The sequence below is a fragment of the Spodoptera frugiperda genome, chromosome 23 (assembly GCF_023101765.2).
Source record: "Spodoptera frugiperda isolate SF20-4 chromosome 23, AGI-APGP_CSIRO_Sfru_2.0, whole genome shotgun sequence".
Taxonomy (NCBI): Eukaryota; Metazoa; Arthropoda; class Insecta; order Lepidoptera; family Noctuidae; genus Spodoptera; species Spodoptera frugiperda.
This window is the reverse complement of record NC_064234.1, coordinates 7,372,439-7,394,985: the sequence shown is the minus strand read 5'-3', so window position 1 is coordinate 7,394,985 and position 22,547 is coordinate 7,372,439. Positions and strand designations below refer to the sequence as shown.

Below are 22,547 nucleotides of genomic sequence, written 5' to 3'. Positions count from 1 at the left end.
CAAGATTAAGATAATTTTGTGCCTAGTAGACATAATTTTATCAATATTGTGTAATGATGCCGCAACTGTGCGCCATTATCATAAAGTAGTGGATGCAGATACATCATTATGTATACAGGGTGTCCCTGAAATCGACGTCCAACGGGCATTAGATGATCAGCAAGGTTCCAACTGTTATCAGAAAAATATAAAAAAAATTCTAAGTCCTACAGTTTTTTAATTACAGTGACTTATGTGTTATCCACGAAAAAGTACACCCTGTGCTAGTCTTTTGACTCTTGTTGCTACAAATCTTTATTTTTTCGTCTGCAGTCTTCCTTACATTATGCTGAATAGTGCTCCAGTAATATGGAATCATAAATTCTTAGCCAACTGCTTTAGATTGGAAAACATTATTAGTTTTAGAGGAACCAAATACTCTGAATAAAATTTTCACCTTACTTTAAGTGACTGTACTGAATAAATTATGTATGGCGCCAGTAGTGGCAAATTTCACCAAAGTTGGCGCATTTAATAAGGATTATAAAATGGTATAGCACTTTGCACATCATTTCTTAAATTCGACACAAAAAAAGATTTTTCAACGAAACTCCGTTTCGATGAATTTATTTGAGCTTACTAAAAATTCTTCTAATGTACTCAAATCATACGTTACGAGGTTCGTATCCACCAGACAACACTTTGCACGCGATTTGTTATCATCATGTTGAAAATCAGCGAGGATCTCTTGTCAAACCACATTGTCTATCTACTCATGATTTCGCTTGCAGCTTTCGTCGGCAATATTACTAGACTTATTAGAGGAACTGATGTTCACAAACACATTATCAAATGTGTAGTAAAATCAAAAGGAACGGATGCGGCAGATTCATGTACACAGCATATCGACGCGGTAGTGGTATGGTGTACATGAGCCCTTACGTACAATTACTCATCATTTCCCCCAAAAAAAAAAGAAATGAGTGAATCCTCCGATTAAGTTATGTTGATCAAATTGAAGCATCAAATATTCTTTGTTTGTCGAGAAAGAGTTTTTGCACCGCTACAAGGAATTGAAGGTAAAGTTATTTAAAAAATAAATAATCAACACGTACCCAGCTAAAATGCTACGATGGCTCGAGATGCACAACACCAGTTCGTCTAGCGATAATATTGCCGACGAATGCTGCAAGCGAAATCACGGGTAAACAGAATGTTGTTTGACAAGAGATCCTCGCTGATTTTCAACATGATGATAACAAATCGCGTGCAAAGTGTTGTCTGGTGCATACGAACCTCGTAACGTATGATTTGAGTACATTAGAAGAATTTTTAGTAAGTTCAAATAAATTCATCGAAACGGAGTTTCGTTGAAAAATCTTTTTTTGTGTCGAATTTAAGAAATAATGTGCAAAGTGCTATACCATTTTATAATCCTTATTAAATGTAACTTTGGTGAAATTTGCACTAATACATAATTTATTCAGTACAGTCACTAAAGTATAAAATTTTATTCAGAGTATTTGGTTCCTCTAAAACTAATAATGTTTTCCAGAGTTGGCAAGAATATGATTCCATATTACTGGAGCACTATTCAGCATAATGTAAGTGACTGCAGATAAAGATTTGTAGCAACAAGAGTCATAAGACTGGAACAGGGTGTACTTTTTCGTGGATAACACATAATCACTGTAATTTAAAAACTGTAGGACTTAGAATTTTTTTTATATTTTTCTGATAACATTTGGAACCTTGCCGATCATCTGGTGCCTGTTGGACGTCGACTTCAGGGACACCCTGTATGTAGATAGGTAGTAGTAGGTAGGTATTTTATTTTTCTATCTGATGCAGTGAGATTTTTATCGTGGCAAATGTGTATTTGATTCGAATATTTTTTTATAATTTCTAAATAAAAATGATATTACTAGGAATAAATAATAATCACTTACATCGAATACGACTCTAATGGAATGACTTTGATCACAAAAGTTTTAGGAAACATACTAAATACTTATGCTAATATTTGTATAAATACGACAAACTCAAATGTCACATTGTTTAACTTAGTAGATACGTAGAAAACTTAATACTGGTTCTGATGGGTTTTACCATCCACGGTTTGCTTACTTCTACAAAGACAAAGCAATTAGTTTACGCGGTAATTGATTTATAAGCTAAGGTAGCTACATAATGTCGTAGTGCTGGTAGTATAATGTTGACATGAAACATTTGGCAGTATAATTAAAATGGAAGATCGTTTCGGTTGACAAAAACTGAGATAGCGCTTCGCTCTCGAAGCGAACACGAAGTGTGCCACTTCATTATTATAGTAGGTCGAGTGCAGTCCTCGCCTCATTGTAAATTAATGATAATTATGATGGAATACCGTCTCGTTTCATTATCTTACTGTCTTGTTTATTCTTGATATCAAAGTATACTATTGTAGAGTAGAAAGTAGGTGTATGTTCTTATTTTCTAAGTTGTTTTCAGACTAGTTGATAGCAGGTTTATCGTCCGGTTGCTCGGAGTCCGAGTAACAAATGTCGCATCCAGTGACACCGCATTCACATAGAGATGTCGGACGAATAGAGTGGCGGAATTTCTGAAAAATAAAGAATAGCAAATCATTAAATATCCCTACAACTCACTGTAGTAACTGGTTTAATATTTAATGCAAATATATAGTGTATGTAATAGTGTTATATAGATCGTATTATATTGCTGCTTAATAAACATACCTACATATAATAATTCAGCCCTTTATGTTTCATAAACTTGACATGATCGCAATTTATATGTATTACCTATGTAAATTTTTATGTCTACTGCTAATAACGAAGGACAGGTAGGTAGTTGTAGATATTTATTTTATAAAATGAGATGATTATGTTCAAGGGTATCTATTTAAAAAAAATCTTAATGCAATTGTAAATAAGTAATTGGAATCTTTAAATATTTGCGTGTACGCACCTCTCTCCAATTATTTCCCGGAGCCTTGATTATGACAAATACAGCGTATACTGGAATGCATAGAAGTGAGAGAGAAGCGATGATCCAACCGAGCGCCTGCGCCCACGTCGGATACTGGTACTGTCGGTAGCTTGGCGGAGTGTAGTCCACCAGACTGGCCACCCACAGCGCGAGAAGTAGCGCCGGTGTCGCAACCAGCCAACACACTCGGAAATACAGCGAAGGACGGCGACCTGAAACCAGCAATCAATGTATTAAAACATTATCTATTTTAGTTTAATTGGTAAAATCTGCATCTTAAAAAATATGTTTAAGTTATGTAGGTACCGACTAAGATGTTATAAGGATGATTCAACGAAAGGTTTTTAAATGTAGAACACGCTTACGTATGAAATGTTAGACGAGTGGCATCGAGGTTAATATCATTGTATTGTGTCGTGTACTCCGTACTTACTTATAATAGTAAGACTGACACATCAGATAACGATGTGTAAAACACATCTGTTTGATAGTGGGAAATTATACATAATACTAATTTATTATATATTATACCTACCTAATGAAAAATGGTTAGTCACCTCTGTTACTCTGATTATAAAGTTGCAAAAAGATTATTATCTTGTACCAATAAAAACGGAAGTTGCATTGCGTTATAGGAAATAGCAGGACATCCAGTGTGACGTCACCATATAGGTATCTAGGCAGGCATTGTTCATTGCAGATATACCATGATACATACTAATTATTCATACTACCTAAATATATCATTCATTTCTAGTTTTTTATACATAAATACGTAAGCAAGAATCATAGCATGTAGCATTCTTTAGTTTCCGCCCATTGTTACTGGGGCATGAGTTTAACTTAGGGCGTAAAATTATAGTTATGAATTATTAAATTTTTAGGGCATTAGAGCGTAATATTATTATTATGAATAATTTAATTTTTAGGGCATAACCGATAATTTCTATGAAAGCATAATACACACTAACTTTACGATGTACCTACATGTACTCCATTAACAGATTAATTTTTATTTTAAGTAACTGAAAATATTAGGCTATTCTGTAAAATATATGTACCTGTCATTTGTTTAATGTTTCTGGACAATCTGCCGACGCCGTAGAACCAAGCAATCCCCACCACTTCGAAGAAGGCTAGATATGTGATGCTGAGTGATGCGGCGTAGTAGTCCATCAGTTGGAACACGTAGATGCCGCTGTGTATAATGTGCGGCAGCCCGAACACTAGCGACACTCCACACACACACAGCACTAACAGCTCGTGGTACACGAGTCTTCTGCGTATCATGTCAGGGAATCCATCTTGAATTGACGTCACCACCACTTCAACGATTGCAAACTGAAACGTATAAATCGTCATTTTACTTTATCATTCGTTTAATTTTACTTACTTTGTTGAAATATTTTTGTTCTTATCAATATATTCACCTGGCTGTTTAGTCCAAGACAAAGGAACATGAAGAAGAATAGCACTGCCCATAGTTGTGACGCAGGCATTTTTGCGATTGCTTGCGGATACACGACAAATAATAATCCAGGACCTGAAATAAAAATAGAATTAAGAATTGCATATCAATAGAGTCTGATAAATTAATTGATGTAGTGTATGATACTCACTGTCGGCGATGACATCTTTGACGGGAGTATTTTGTTCAAAGGCGATGTTTCCGATGGTGGCAAACGTGAAGATCCCCACGATGAGACTAGTGATTGCATTGATTAGTGAGACAGCCACAGTATCGTGGAGGAAATTGTTATCGAATCGATTGTAAGAAGCGAACATTATCATCGATCCAAAAGCAACACCGATTGAGTTAAATATTTGTGAAGCTGCGTTAACCCATGGTCTTGACTGTTTTAATAGTTCCCATTCTGGCTTGAAGAAAAATCTCAGACCTTTATCAGCTCCGTCAAGTGTTAACGATCGTCCGAGGAAAACTATAATTAGCAGAAAGGGCAATGTTGTGGTGATATAGCGTACTTTGGCGGAAGACTTGATACTTTTCCACAGAGCGAAGTAAACTAGCACCCAAGCACAGACCAAGCAAGCCGCCAATTCCCACCGCATTCCATTCGGGTATTCTATGCCGGCACTCATACTCAGTACCTTTTTCCTGAAAATATACAATATTATTAGTGTTTAATAAACAAACTATGCATTTGAGAATCAAAAGGTGTAATATTATATCATGTTCAATCATCCTTCCGTTTCAGCCACCATAATAACAATAAGTTAATGCTTGAATTTTAATAGTACTGTAATACACAAATAAACAATATTTTCAGCATTACAATACAAAATATAAGATAATCGGTTAAACAATGATAACGTATATTTTTCCAAAAAATATATCAGTTGGCAAACGTTGGTGTTTTATTAATAATCACCGGTAATTACGAATGCTAACCACATTTATCATTCAGACTGTACCACATGACTTGATTTTTGATAAATATTTATTACTTATCAATAACTACAGAGGTTCGGAGTAAGCAATCTTTAATGACACTATTGACGGACGGCGACGACACGAAGTTTGACGTAGATTAGGTACTAGGTGCGCTTAACCATTATTCATATCCAGATCCTGTAGTAATCAAATATTTTGCATGTGTAGTGCCTATTTTAGACGTCGTCGTTTCGTTTCAAACTTACCTCCAATATTTTTTTATGTGAGTAGAGATAGTGTAACAAGTAATCAGATCCACGTGAATTGTTTACGGCTTAATCCAATATTAATTGCAAGTACTTCATGTTGATTATGTAGTAGAAATATAATGTGATTGTGTGAAAGGATTAAAATCTACGAACGTGACGTATAGATAGCAAATAATAATATTGTAGATTGTACAAATTGTGTGTGTTCTCTGCACATATCAGCACATTCATGTTAGTAAGTTGTGGTGGCCCGGAGTTAAGGTCCTCGCGTCTCATAGAAGAGTGTGTGGGTCCGTAACTTTATTTCGATACCACTAACAATCGGTGAAGAAAAAACTTCTGAGGAAACCACGACTATAACCTGGTCTTTGTTCAGCAGTGGGCACTTGTAGGGTGGTAAGGATAATGCTAATGACATGTTATAAACTCACTCGAAGAACTGTTCGGTGGGCGTCTGGGAGCCATTAGGTTTGGTCATGTTGTGGTTGGGCACCCAGCACTGCGGCGTGTTCCATCGGTTCGAACAGCTCGCCCACGGCACCTCTGACTTGAACGACGTGAAGAAGTAATAGATGGCCCACGCTATGATCACCGCGTAGTACGTGGACATTAGAAATGAGATCACTACGCTTGCTAAGCCCGCACCTGAAATATGTTCAAATATGACATAGTGTTACTTGTTTGTTAATAGATTTTTTGGATTTTCAAGATAATTTTGACTTTCAATACGCACCTTTAAAGAGTGGGCAAATTTGTGACAAGGCACCAATGGGACCGTGGGCCGTGTACTGGCCCACGGCCAATTCCATGAAAAGCATTGGCACACCGCATACTAAGAGTATTATAAAATAAGGTATGAGGAAGGCTCCTGAAACAAAAAACTTAATTATAATATGCTTTTCATTGTTAAATAGATTTTACTGAAATTATAGAGAAGAGTAGAGAACCCTTACTGTTATAACTCTTCATCAAATGATTGGAGGCTGTGACATACGGACGGACGGACGGACGGACAGACAGACAGACAGACATCTAAGGTACCTACAGATGTACTGTACGTACATGTGTAAGTGTGAATGACCGACTTATTGCCGGCGAAGCGGATGAATCGAGGTGAATATACATAATATTGCGAGATAGGGGACCGGGACGAAGGGGCCTTGGACGTCTTTGTATTGTTAAGAATTTCATAAGTCGAACTATGTTCCTAATCATGTTTGTTGATTTGGAAAATACAGGCACTATTCGTGTGAAGAGTTCTTCATAAAATTTTATAAAACATCATGCTTCTGGACCGCGTTCAGCGGCGTGCGAATCGGATTGTTGAGTGGCAGGAAATTTAAAACCGACTTGACACTTTGGCAATGCGTAGAGATGTAGCTTCGTTGTACATTATATCGCCTATACCATGGGGAGTGCTCTGATTCATGACTCTTCTCGCCGAAAAGTTCTCTATTATGAATGTATGTAATGTGTAGTATACATTAAATTAAAATACCTAAATAAGGGGGCGGCAAAATTGTCTTCCGCCCCGGGCGGCCGACACTCACGCTACGCCACTGGGTGGGAAGTTATTTTTGTAATGTCACATTCATTAGTATCCTTAGACCACACGTGAGGACAGTGCGACATGTGGGCCGCAGGTTGCAGAGGCACCGGCTAAAGAAAGAATTTAAGTGGAATGTTTGAACTAAAATTAGTCATCGTATAGATAAGTGGGTCACTTATAAAGTTAGGTTTAAAACCTTGTCATATTTGGATCGGACGGTCCTCTAGTGGTCAATTGTAGCGTCGCCAGTTTTATCCTTGATAGCAATGAGTTGACCTACAGGAACTGTCGTAATTAGTCTAGTCGTTTGCTCATCCGATTATATAGGCACAGGTAGGTACAGTCATTATGCTATGATGAGTTGTAAGTACCTAAACAGTTTTAATTTGTCTACAAGGTACCAATGTTATCGTTTTACTTCTGGTGAAGTGACTAGGAGGATCATCTACTTCCTTGATAAGATTTCAGCATAAGGATATCGGTTAGCATACATAAGTGTTCTTACTGACTATTGTTTTAGAGGCACAGTATGTTGGAATTTAGCACAAATATGTAAAATAAAAGAGTTACCTACTTTTTGCAGAAAACTATTGGAATGCAAACCATTATTAGTTGAAGCACAAAACATATTTCATGTCTATATTTAAATGTCTTGCAGAGCGTTTAGGTCACCGCACTTGTAATTTTACAATACCTATCTGGTGCGATACTTCCATTTAAACAAGTGAGCATATATGTATTTGTTCCCACGTCGTGTTTATTTAGTTTAGTTGACTATTTTTTGTTATCGCCTTCTAAGAAAGTATTTTAGTCATTCTGGTTATATGTTTACATGTCTGTTGTAGGTATAGATACAGATATATCTATAGGTATAGGCATTTATATTTAATGACGTAAACATATGTAGGTAAACTTATTAAAACCGTGTGTCATAGAAGTCACTACGAAATACATTTTTACACGTGTAAAGTTGTTCGGGTCACTAACTGATATAAAAATAAAGTTGAATTCTGAACAATTTTGTGCACTGTGTACAGGTATTTCAAACAAAACAATGTGACATACTCATATTATGACGTGTGTAGTCCACATATCTAACACTTTAATGCAAAACTTTTCAATGTGTAATCAAATCCATGTCATTTAATAAATATCTGCAGAGATTTCTATATATATCGGGCAATAAATCATTTGATATCTTGTAAATACGTCTAGGCGGTGTCAAGTATTAGTTTACCGTAGGCATCAGCTGTAATTCACACCTTATTGTAGTGTCGTTGGATCGTGTTGGTGCCTCGGCGTCAACCAGCTCGTTAGCGCGCCGCGACACAAACACACAAACATCTTGGCCACGATCTCGCTCTCGTGTGTACATTATATATTTTACCTTGGTAACTAACTTTTCCTGTTATTTGACAAAATTATTTTATGACCCATGTAAGGTGTTATCGTTTTATTATGGTTAAATAATAACAGTGCAAGCGCAAACATGAAACGTATTTGTCATTTATGTAGGTCCATACACAATATAATGATACGAATCATTTCCAGTAAAGGGTTTATAGTATCTGTGCCTAACTAAATAGATAATTTATTTATAAGTGAATAATAGACCAGGTGTCATATCTAATTGAAATAATTATGACGTAGGCACCAGATGTGTTAACTAACACATCGCAAATGATACTCGTATCTAGTAATCTTTAACTATGATTGGTATCAAAAGTATTTCTACACGGCATTATTGAAAAATAGTGTTATTTGTCATTTCAATGTTTATTTGATATAAAATATTCCATTCAAGTCAAAATTACAAAGTTCTGTGTAAATAATATTTATGAGCACGTATAGAATCGTCATCGTAAACTCGATAAGAGTTAAATAGTTATATAATTATTAACACGTGATAAAAACATAATCGATGTCCTCACGGCCACGGAATTGTATCCACATTATACGTAATATCGTGCTTCGATCATTTTCAAGTGTAAAGTGCCGGCTATTAGTATGGACTTAATGCAATGTCACGCCGGACACGATCGTCTTTTTGTAGCCTTAATGAGTTAATTTACGCGGCGACGATCTGTTATTAGCTCAATTACTGCGAAAATGTGCTCGTACAAAATAAAATGATACGACCAAATATGTTTGTCCTATCTTCCCGGCGATGAATTCCTAATCTTAACTTTGTAATCGAGTGGGTGTGACCAATTGTTAGTCATTAAGTATGTCCGTTGTATATCTATCACCTGCGCACCTGCCACAATAGGTAAAACGTGAAACCTACATTTTTTAAATTCAATTGCTTCCGCGATCTTATTTACTAATAAAAATAAAAATTACATAATTTAGGCATAACATTTGCTGCAACAGCTTAATGTTTATTTTGTAGTTGTGATAATAATAATAATACAGTATAATCTCTTTACGTAACAAGATATAAAACTGATTGCTAATTGGTAGGCGAAGTATATGAACGGAAACGATTTATCGGTAATAGAGTGTTACATTTTTTATGGAAACAAACTTAAAATACTTAATATTACTTAAGGACAGTGTCAGGTCTTGCTTGCTTTTAGAAAAATGTGAGTACACCAGTTTTTAAGGATATTAGATAGATGAAGAGTCGGATGGCGCATGGCGTCTAATAGATGTAACGTACAGTGGAGGACAGACCCGACTGATCATTTAAATATTTTATTGCTTAACCCAGCAAAAACATTAAGCCGTACCCCATAAATGTCTCAACTAATAGAAAAGCGATAACGTCGCAACCACCCCGCATCATTCGTCAATTCAAGGTCATGGGACAGATCTCATCAGGTGCAAGCAAACATTAACTTAGTGGTGGTCAGGCGCATGCGACCACCATTGTACATATTGATTACGAATCACGCGCTGGGACTACGTATCAGTTACGCAGGGTCTAAGTATTGGCTACGTATTGGCTACACAGAGCTACGTATTGACTACGCAGGGTCTACGTATTGGCTACGCAGGGCTACGTATTGACTACGCAGGGTCTACGTATTGGCTACGCAGGGCTACGTATTGTCTACGCGGGGACTACGTATACGCATTGTATTAGTAGTATGAATTATTGAAGGCTGGTGTAATAGTACAAAATACATTGTTATAATGATTATATTTTACCTCCTCCGCTTTTGTAGCACAAGTAGGGGAACCTCCACACATTGCCGAGGCCAACGGAGTAGCCAACGCACGCTAATACAAATTGTATTTTGTTGGCCCAGAACGGTCGGCGGGGTTTTAGGTGGGCTGTAGTGTCCTCCTCTTCCTCTTCACAGTCACTTTCATGTGAAGCTGTATCCTCGTCGGGGGGCCTGTTAAAACAAATGTTTAATGGTTTTAAATCAATCAACATTTGCAGACAACACGATCCGCATAAAAGTGGAAAGATCATGAATATTTTTGGAATGGCAAATATGATAAAGCTCTTTATAGCGGCATGTAGACGTAGACCATCATCTTAGAAATACTAAAATATATAATAAAAATCCGCAAATAATTGTAACTGTATAAAAGAGATTCAACATGTCGCAGATAATTTATGTACATTAGGTGTGTGTAGAGTTTTAAATGAAATGACATGTTTGCACAACCAATGAAATACCAAACATACGTAGATAACAAAGTTTACAAATGAAGGAAACAATGTCTGTTTAATACTTTTTCTTGTTACTTTTATTCAAGGCAGTCAAGGTCGTTCCTTTCGTAATTTCATTTAAGGAATATTAGGTCCTATGGTAAACACGAGACCTTGATAAACCGACTTGTTTGGATTAATGATGAATGATCTACAATGACGGTAGATTAGTGTGACGTCACACAGCTCAACGGCTTTACCTACTTTTAATAATACTGAGTAAACGTAGGTTTACAATTTCGGAGACAACATTTTTAATCCCTAAAAGTCTCTCTTTAGTACGATATTTCACAAGATGATTATGATGCATAATGACAGAAAAATAAATTGTGTATAACTTGGCTGCATAATCTCTCATTATATCAGTCATATTAATATACGCTTATTCTGTTCACATCGAAAGCATTTCTACATAAAAAACGCCCTGCGGTTGCGGTTTAGAAAAGGGACATAAAAATAATGTAATTTATGAGAAAGGCACATAAAATATGTTCCAACTTGTTCTCCTACTTCTTGTGGCTTTCAAATATTTTTACTTAATAAATAGGTACTCGTATAGTCTTAAGAAAATATATTTGTAAATACTCGATGATTACGAAGTTAATTGTGATTGTTTTCAATAATTTTGAATTGAATTGCCGATAATTAATTTTCATTCTGAGTTGATAATAATATTTCGTACTCTAAAGAAATGGTAAGTGGCTGTTCTGGTTACTTTGAGTTAGGCGTACCTAGTACATATTTGGAAACAATATTTATCTTTGTAACTGTGTATAGCTATCAAACTAGGTATCTAGGTGGTTTTGGTAAAAGTAGGTTACATTAATCATGTGTATTCCTATTGGCATGCACTAACCTCAAAGGAATTTCAGTTACCAAAATAAAAAAATCTGGATCTTTAAAATGGAAAGCTTTATAACTTAATGAACTCAATGTAAAAATGTATATATCAGTGTAGGTAATTGCGACAGCTATCGTCAACATGTGCAACTATCTTATTGATTTATAAAGGTCTTAAATTATACGAAAAGGATATTTCCAGCTAGCTATTTCTCGAACATGGTTGAACGCTTTTAGACGATCGGACCCCCGTAATTTTCAAGAATAATTTAAAGAAGTAATCCCTGGCTGTCAACGAGTAAGTAGGCAAACGTATTTTAAAATCATTATCAAGTAGGCAGTGATAAGACGAAGCGGCGCGGGCGCACGATCAATCGTTGTATCCACGTCGTATGCGAGATATGTGTGTGTGGAAAGATATGAGCATTGCAGTGTTATCGGCTCATGGCGTGAAGGTCAAACGACCAAAACTCCATATAAACATAAGCCTGTTGGGATTTTAGGATTGTCTCAAGTAGTTCATGTCATAGTTTAATCGGACTCAAATCCTTCGTTTGACAGTGAAAGTGCTGCAAGCCGGCTGCACTTACATTTCATGACATTCACACGGTAGTTGCAATTTTATCTTCTAGCTTATAGTTTAGCTGATAGTTATGGAAATGTAACCTGACGCGTGTAACTAAATGTAACATGATCAATATTGTTGTGTGATAATAATAAATGATAGAATGAATACATAATGCAAGACGTCATGGGAACCAGTTTTGTTTTGCTCAATGAGAGGCAATTCTTGGTATCTTAACATATACAAATCTTGCACCTGCGGATTTATGAGGAAAAAGGAAAACTATTGAATATTGATATATTGTTTAGTTTGAATAGGTAGTAGATGACTAATTTTTATTTTAGTGTCCGTGTGTAGATTATTTTAAAACATTTGACACGTATTTTTAAGTTCTTAGGGAAACAAAATATACTTTCGGAGATATTATATTGATTTGAAACATCGCGTGACGTCAGTACTAGGTACGTTTTATACGTAGAAATGACGTAATTTGCTTCCACTCCTAACTTTGATTCGTTTTATCGAAGTATTGTTATCTTATATGACAAAATAAAAAATACACGTCTAATATTTTACATTTACTAAATAAGTTTTTAATTTTTATACCCCGTCATCACCCCTATTATATGTCCGACAGTATTTGTGTAAGTTTCACCAGCGTGACATCATCAGATAGGTCTGACAAACAAAGCAACCTTTGTCATTTTATCATTGCGTTCGGACCTGTGAAATAAATGGTCATTACCGGTTTTTTAAAGCAATGAGAGGAGATACGCTCGACAAATGCTTTTCCTTGCTGAACTGTGTTATTGTTATTTAAGTTTATGTACCAATAATACCGTCCATTCAAACAGCATTTGGACAAACTATACTACGTGGTTTAAGTATACCTAATTTTTAGAGGGGAAAATCATCCAATGACTTCTTCCGTCTTGAGTGAGGTGGGAGGGAGTGTCAGACTCTTACTGGCTAAAAACCACCCCTAAACCTAAAATCCTTCTCCTCCTTTGAGCCGGAGTCCCGGTAACCTGTTATGTTGTCCGCAGCTTCGGTGTATTGGTATACCTCATGACTTAATTATGATCTTACTTTAATGTAACCCGTCTCGTATATACTTTAAAAATAGAATTATAAGTATTGTTCTCTATTGTTCGCCTATTGTTCTTAAAATAAGTCAGCGTAAAATTAGAGGCTTGTGGTGCCATCCAGTTTGGAAATTATGTTATGAGCCGTATACAGAAGATTCAACGTCACACGAATGTTAAATTACTTGCCAACTACCTACCATACCTTCGATCAATAGTACTTATTAGATATTGATCGAAGTTGCATACGTTTAAGTAGTGCACACGAAGCGATGTTTAGTTCTAAGTACCTATTTATCAATTGATATTGTATCTCAATGGACTAGGTATGAAGAGATGCCGCCATTTTACGAATAAATAAGAGGTAGGTAGGTAGGTAAGTAAGTAAGTAGGGATGCTTGTTGCATTTTGATACTTGGTTAATTAAAGAACGTGTAGGCGTTAGCTACAGTCTGTAATGACATGTATGTAATTTATATAAATGACCTGTAATGTTAGTTGTAAGAGTTGAAATAAATAAATAAATGTATAATATTATTAGTAATTATAAGATCTGTGGCTATAAGCTAAAAGAGACGAACAAAGACCCTAGAAGATCTTTCAATGGATCCGCAGGATGAAATCGTAGAGGGTCATTATCTGGTTTCGTCTATAAAGTGATAAATTGTTTCCTTTTTTAATATTTTCCTTAGCTTTTACTAAGGAAATTATAAAAAAAGGAAACCATATAATATTGTATGGTAACTATTTAGAATACTATAGAATTTTCTCTCTTCTCTTTCTATTTCCATAAATGAAACGTTGCCCTTACTATAGGATTTTCTCCTGTGTCACGGGTGCGTATAAAACATACAACACTAGTTCACACATACATGACACCCAGACCCGAAACAACAATTTATGGATCACACAAAGAGTTGCTCCGTGCGGGAATCGAACCCGCTACAAAGCTTTTGTAACTCCCCGAAAATATTGTTTAGCAAGAACTAAGACTTTCATTGTTAGGTTTAATTTGGTACCTACAGGATACAGGATTCCGCAGGATGTTAGCATTTTACGAGATTGTTCTCATAAGATGAGGACACTGTCGGCTTTTTGCTTATTTTTTTAAGACTTAGGAACAAGTTTCTTCCATTCTGAGTTTATTTTCACAAACATTAAGTAAATACTATTTTTCTTGACACTCGAACTTGACTATATGTGCACCTACATATGAAACTTATATATATATGTATATATATATCGTATAGTCTACCCTATTGTAAAGTAAATACCTTTAAAGTAGGTGGTCTAGTAAGATATCGAAACCGTCTTGTTCTTATAGCACTACATGGCTAGGTACTTTCAGTGTGGTCACAAAACATAGTCTTTACAGTCGACACTCGTTAATCGGACTCTTAAAGAAGGTGTCTCACTCGAATGTGTACAAACGTTTCTGAAACTAATTCGCTATCCAAGTCAAGTTAAAACATAATAATAAATAATACCGTTTTTCATTGTAATGACTTTAAAATTCAAACTACCTCTTTTAATGGGACATCGTTAAAGTGACTCAGATAATTTGCGTAATGCTGTTATTAGAAAAAAGTATAGCTGTATAGAAGGTTTCGAATTTTGTTATTTCAGTTTAAATTGTAGCGAATTTTGTGGCATTTGGGTACGTTTAATAATGGAAAACGATTACTTTTAATATTGTAATTCGGGAAAATTAAATGTCATTCATTCACTAATACTCTGTGTCTTTAAAATGCAACGGCAACCTCTGTTAAGTAAACTTAGGTTTACCAGTCGACCTTGACAATGTCTGGCTTACTTTTTTACAACATAATATTTCATTCCTATTCTACTTATTATTTTCTATTAACTACATTGATGTGAAAATATTGACAAGTAATTAAGCAATTGTGAAATAATACGGGCGGATATATATTTTATTTTTACCCTAATTTAAACTGACTGATGGAATATAAATAAGTGTAGGTAGTAGTGAACATTTTGACATTCCGAAGTCAATTACGTGTTCAGAATGCCGTGTATAGGTACTTAATTGAATAATTTTACAAAATAATTTAAATTCCGGAACTCAATGCTTAGATATATAAAGTTTTTAACCTGTCTGACACTTGACATTGAAGATTTCGTATCAATCAGATAAGCTATTTTTAGAAACAATCAAACAATATTACTGTTTACATAGCTATGATAATTTTTTAAATGGGCCTATCTTAGTGATACCAGCATACAAGCCGTGTTCTGCTATAATTTGTTAAGAAATAATTTACGCTATAAGAGTACCTACATGTTACAAGATGCGGAAATCTTTAATATGGGTAGGTAGATAGGTACAGAGCGTTGTGAACCTTATAACAGCCATTACTACTCGTATGATCAGTAATTGGACATCTTTGTTCTGCGGCTAGTAAGTAAAAAAACAAAATACTTCATTCAGTTAATGGCAAAAACTATCTACTGATTACTTGTTAAAATAAACTACACATTTATTAAATTTAATCGAATTCGTGATTCAATTTGGCACCGTTTTTATTTATGGAACTTCGTATGGTAAAGGGATTTAGTAAAAAGTATAATTTCAAGGAAATAATTGTATAGTTGGATATAATAAAACCTTTATCAAACCCAACCTCATGCTTGGAAAAAAACCGTGAATCATCATTGATTCAGATAAATTAAATTTTTTGCCACTTAGGTAAGTACCTATTTACCTATACTGTAATGAAATCATATAAATTGGTATACAACAATGTTTGATACCCTAATGTGTGTGAGTGCAAGTATTATAGCTTATTATGTAGTAAACAAAGGTAAGACTTTATCAGTTACCTTAGTACAAACTTATTTTAGTATTAATTAGCAAATATTGCAACAATAAAAAAAGTAGGTACTTATTGTGTATGTAGCAATAATTGTTTTTATTTATTCATATAATTACTATTTAATTTATTCTTATGTATTACTTCAATTACTGTATTATTAATTACCGTTTATCTTTATATAAATAAACAATAAATAAGCCATAGAAGACAAGGCACCGTAAAAAAGAAATAATGTTTAATTTTACTTATGAATACGAATGTTACAGTTGTTAAATTTATTAAACTACACATACTTAACATGTATTTATACCGACTTCAAAAAAAGGAGGAAAAAGAAGGTACTCAATTCGGATGTTTGTTTTTGTTTTATTTTGTACGTATGAGGTAGCCAGTTAATCAGGTCCTTATAGTATCACTATTTTATTTGCGATTTACATAATATTTTGATATCGTCACGTTGATTACAATCGATGTGTAGAGTGTTTAGGCAATTTATTTATCTTCAATCACTTGATATAATATATGTGTGTATATACTGATCTATGGTAAATATATATGTAGATATAACGTAGGTATATTTTATTGTAACCCAATATCCATAAGTATTAAGTACTAACTGTTTCACTCTACCGACATATAAATAAACACAAGAATTGTCACCCGAAAAAAAAAACAGATCTTATCAGCAGTAAATTTTTTTTAATTTTGTAAATAAAAGTTGTTACTTTTGGCACTACTAGATCTTATTATGCGAAACAACAATCGTTAAGATGTTTTATTCATCGATAACTATCTGATATAAACAGGTAAATAAAAATAATTACACGGCGTTATGTATTGAAGGAAGCTTGACATGTGACTGTTATTTAACGTGTTGGTTCTGAATCAACTGTTTAATAAGTAACTATGTATATCACAGTGTAGTTGAAAACAATCTAGTATGCTATTGATATTCAGTACTATAGTAGGTACATTAGATACGGTGGGAGCACTTTGTATGTATTTATTTATAAAGTTAGGTTATAATGTAAGACCAACAGACTATAAGCGACAACGTACCTACGCTATTACAGAACAGAATGCACAGAGGATGGGGAGATGTGTAATTGATAGAAGTCAATTGAATAATGGCAACCCAGAGGATGTATCATTCGCAGAGGTACTCACGTAGGAGGACGAACTAGATGGAACAATTCTGTAGGCGATGTTGGTACCCGTCTTATGACCATTTTGCGGCCATCCGTGCATCCCATGCCAATGGAGGCCAGGGACCGGACGGACGGAGCGCCATAGTTGTTGGTGCCGCTGTCAGATCCTTCAGGGTAAGTGGCTACTTGTTCGTAAGGCCGCAGACACCGCGCGGATGCTGCACCCGAGGCTGTTGTTACATCACGAATTCTGTGTGTGTCACTGAAGCTCTTCACTTTGCGCATTTGCCCAGAGGGCGTTATCATCGGCGCTGGAGCGTGTAGGTCGAGGAGCTTTGAGTTCTCCCTGTCTTGGTTATCATATTGCTCCACGTGGATCGCCACGCTGGGCGCGGCGGCTTCCGACGAATTTTCGATTTTACTCATACTATCACGTCACAGGGTCATGACGCGGTGACTACCGTCGCGTGCGTCGCTGGCGACGCGCGACTGTGAATAATGACCGATCGCGAGAGCGAGCGAGGTCGGCTGAGCTGGCGGACCGACTGCTCTGACTGGTTCGTCAATCGCGGCAAGGCAATTGGTAAACAAAGTGCGACACTAGCATCAGGTGGTGGGAGTATATCACAAGGAGGGGGGAGAGCCGCGCATGCGCCGTGGCGGCCATGAGACATTGCGCTGCGCTTGCGTTTATGTCAGGGCTGGGCTATAATACTCAGTTAATTTACAATTGTAGCAAATATTTGAATATTATAAGTTTTATTTAATTTGTTTTTTGGTTGAAAATCATGTTTAAAGAGTTCTAATACAAAAAATATATTCGATTTTGGATTGACTCTTGATAATTACAAAATAAAGTTATTTAAATTCCAATATTTTTTACCACGGATGCTAGAAGTTACGAAATCTGAGATAAAGATTGGACAAAACAGTAAATCATGGAATTCAAAGGAGTTTTGAGCATGATATGACATGAAGAAATTCACATACCTAAGTACCCGATACTACTGTACCCTACTCCTGCTTTTCGAGCCAGAGCCTCGGTAAACCCGTCTGGTAGTCCGCAGTTCCGGAGTACAAGTTCACATGCGCATGATATTTAGACGACAATATTGCAGGAATTGAATCCGCTACCCGTTGCGCGGCAGCCAGTTGCCCAGCCACCGCACCAACCTGTGGCACCAACCGTGCAGTCCCGCACCAATCGCGCAGCCCAAATATGTATTAAATATGCACCAGTAAACATATTTGATGCACAATAAAGATTTTCGAGAGCAAAACTGAAGTCTTTGGCGCCATTTGTTCAAAAACGTGTTTCTAGTTCTTTACACGATGGATGGGTTTCAATAGGAATCTTCACTTGAGGATTTTTCATACAAGTTAAGTCAGTATCAGTGATTGAGTACAAATCACGAACCTACGATTTACACCTAAGTTCCTTCATTAATGTTTATTTAAACAAAATGGCTCAAAATATGCATTAATGCCAAAATTACACATTTATCTACATTATTTAGATTGACTTTATTTAATTTTTGGCACATTTAGGGTGTTGTCTGTTCGATTCCTGCAGTTAAAAACGATGAGATCTACAACTTACAGTTCCCAGTCTGCGTATGTAGTGATTGTGATGTGTTAAAGTTAAAATATGAATTAATTGAGAAATTGAGACTAGAGATTTAATTATGGTTCCAAAACAATACGTAAACACGTAGTTTTCAGCTCAAAATAATAGTTTTACTAATTTCCTGCTCGATAGAAGCAATATGTATGTTTGGATATTAATAATGTGATGCTTCTTTAAATTCTACATATTAGATTTAGCAAATAACATTACTAAAGGACCAGCTAGCAGATAGGGTTAAAAAAATAAGCAACCATGTATTGCGTTGTTACCAATAGTTTTCGTGAAGGAAATGCCAGAACGAGGCTTCTTAGTAATCGAGATACATGAGAGAATTTTATTAATAGCATTTAATAACTTGAGTACTTTGGTATATATTTTTAAGTGAATTAAAACAACGACATGGAATACAATATTGTAAAAACATTTATAGTAAAAAATATTACGCATAATGTGTGTTTGTAAAATTTTTACTATTTTCTTTTTGATTTTGGTAAGGAAGCTTCTTGTCTATATAAATGAAAATGCACTAGCTAGGGATAATATTATGATTTCCTAAAACGTTTATTTATTCAAAATAATAAAAAAATACAGAAATACTCTTCACCATGAGTAGCACGCGCAGACACAGCAACTTCGCGCAGCCTACTCACATACGTGATGAAGAGTCCCTCTATGACTTGAAACTAGTAGAGCTTTTGTACATTAATTTACGTGAGTACACCGTGATTTCTAGTTAATTTAGTATGTCTCACGATAGGCAAGTGACCCGGTTGTGGCCATCGACCCCTTTGTGGCCACTTGGGCCTTCAAATATTTATAACTAACTGGATTAACATTACTCTGTGATGTACAGTCTTTAAACGTTGAATATTGCCACTGATACCGTTGGCAGCTATCAACTGTGTCAAGTAAACAAGTCATTCTTTTTAGTTGGGGTGAACTATTGTTAAGATCTTAACAAGCAGGCTAAGGCGATGTGAGGATTTATTTTCCCAAATATTTTTAATCTTTGCTTATTGTTTGGATGTTTATGAGAATACAACAAGTATATAGAATATATTGTCTAAGTGGACTAAAGTTATTTGTTATATTTTCTGAAGTGGGATTATTAGAAGGTGGCCACAAGGATGGAGACAAAATTATGAATTTCACCAGCTTTGGCCACACGGCTGTAAAACTTTTGTACATAAACGCCCCACTTCTAGTCATTTATCATAGTTTATTTATTTTTATTTACATATCAACAAATACATATTTTTACTTTCAGAATCTAAATTGCCTTCACACAAAGGGAGGTCAGTTTACTTTGCAGCTACCAACATCATATAAATATCACTTTATTTGTAAGTTAAATTCAAGTGAAGTAATAATATTTCATATTTTCCAGACTAAACGAAAACATTGTTCCTAAAATGTACAAATTTAATTAATAAGGATTACTTTTATTGTATTTTAGGGTTGATGGCCAGAACTGGCACAACCGTGGCCATTTTGTTTGCACGAATCTGGCCAAAAATGGCACAAACTCTTTTGTTTTTTTTTTTATACAATTTATTTTTCTATTGGACGTTATTTAAAAAAGGGTATTTCTTAGGCTCGTAGATTAATACATGTTAAATGACTTTTTACAAGAAATATGTTCGTGATAACAAAAACTACAAGTTAAGAAAGCTTCAAAGTCGACAAGATTCTAAAAGTGGCCACAACTGGGTCACTTACGATAATTATAAAAAAATAAATAAAATTCAAGCGCATTTTGCGTATAAAATAAAAGAAAAAAAAACTGCAGAATGCGTACTATCACAATTGGTTTTACTGCATAATAAGAAGGAATAAACAAGACTTATTAGAAGTGGTCGACGATGAAGGTAAGAAAGTACGTAGTAACCTTTCAAAACTTACCAAATAGGTTCATATTTTTTCTTCTCCGTGGCTTGGAAAGTTTTGGCCATATTTTTTAGCACTTGTTATGTAACCAGATACAGATTTATTTTCAGCCCACCGATCAACGGCCACGGTAAACGCTAAATGATGTCGCATCTCAAATAGTAGACCGTGCCCCCTCTACGTCGCTAATTTATATTTCATGCCTTACTGATTAACACTTTAATCTCTTTACACGTTAATTGCCACTAATTCATATCAACTAAGTAAACGTTTTCCGTGGCTTTTTACTATTAGTTTGTACCTAGCACCTAATTATGTGTGACAAGTTTATTATTCCCAAATATTATTTAACTCTCAGTGTCAGGTATTTTGAGAACTCAACAAGTATATAGGTGTGACGTAGTATGTTGTTATATTGAAGAAACAAGGAAGGAACCATTTTATTACACCTAGCTGTTTACCTCTGTAAACTTTGTAAAATACATCCATTTCCACATTATAAGTTTTCATTTTTATTGTACAATAATACACCTTTTTATTGAATCTGTCTCCTCATTCTTATACATATTTTAAATATGTCAGCACGTTCTTAATTTGAAACGCAGGCTAGTACTTATTTCAGGTATCATATACAGTAGGTATTTACTTTGTAATCTGGCTTTTTACACCATTTTTTTTTGTTTATGGAATAAGACGGTAAACGGAGGTATTCCTCGAAGCGCAACTGTTTTGAAGCGCACCTCTCCAAGCGCACCTATTTTATTCCTCGAAGCGCACCCGTTAGTTGCGCTTCAAGGAACTGTTAAAAATATTAATTTTTATTTCCTCGAAGCGCACCTATGTTTTATTTTCGACTAGAGAGGGAATGCTAACTGAAACTATCGATAATAAGATATCGATAATCTGATACACGTAGCGCTATCTATGAGCAAATAAGGTTAAACCTTTAAAAATAGTTTCTTGTCGATGTATGACATCGCAAAATTAAATGTTCCGCTTGAAACCGCCAATCAACGACTTTTATTAGTTATTTTACACAATATTCAATTTGAAAATATTGAAACTGGACTGTATAATAAACGGAATAAAAGTCTTGGACTTCAACGTTTTTTTGGGAAATGTCCAACATATGTTCAAGTAAGTAATAATAATCGCTACGTATTATACTAATACTTTCGGTTGAGGTCTTTGTTCACTCATTAGGATCATTACTAAATGAAAAAACTAAATAACCCGACTGCGTTTCTTTATAATATAAAAATGAAAAAACCCTAATCTATATCTGAAAACTTAGTGAGGGCACATACTGTTGGCTTTCTAGAATGGGTCCCGACTGCTTCAGTTTTACGATGACTTTCTTGTTTTAGGGTTTTTTCCAATCCATCGAGTCGTTCAGGCTACAAAGTGAACAATATTCGATTTTGGCGCCAAAAATCCACTATTTTGTTTTTTTTATTATTTTGATATATCCAGTGTCACTCTCACAGTAAATACCAATCTAACGAGACCTCTTAAGCCAAAATCCATCAAGCCGTTTAGGCTGCAGAGCGTACCAAACAATTATAAATACATACATACTCTCGAAAAACATAACCCTCCTTCTGGCGCTGTCGGGTAAAAAAATAACAATCTATGGTCGACGAGGACAGAGTTCTTGAATATTGTATAAAATAACTAATAAAAGTCGTTGATTGGCGGTTTCAAGCGGAACATT

General features: G+C 35.2%; 1 protein-coding gene across 2 annotated transcripts; it reads right to left on the bottom strand.

Moving 5' to 3' along the window:
* Positions 1–1,807: 1,807 nt before the first annotated feature.
* Positions 1,808–21,015, bottom strand: LOC118266700 (sodium- and chloride-dependent GABA transporter ine). Of its 2 annotated transcripts, none has more exons than XM_035580199.2 (9): positions 20,849–21,015; positions 10,334–10,524; positions 6,365–6,499; positions 6,063–6,276; positions 4,590–5,086; positions 4,401–4,513; positions 4,032–4,311; positions 2,950–3,182; positions 1,808–2,581 (listed from the first exon to the last, which is right to left on the bottom strand). In XM_035580199.2, exons 1-9 carry the CDS (start codon positions 20,896–20,898, stop codon positions 2,471–2,473), a joined length of 1,824 nt encoding a protein of 607 aa, XP_035436092.1. In that variant the 5' UTR covers positions 20,899–21,015; the 3' UTR covers positions 1,808–2,470. The 2 variants fall into 2 exon arrangements, with proteins under 2 accessions (XP_035436092.1, XP_035436091.1); XM_035580198.2 differs by lacking the exon at positions 20,849–21,015 and adding an exon at positions 17,339–17,910.
* Positions 21,016–22,547: the final 1,532 nt, after the last annotated feature.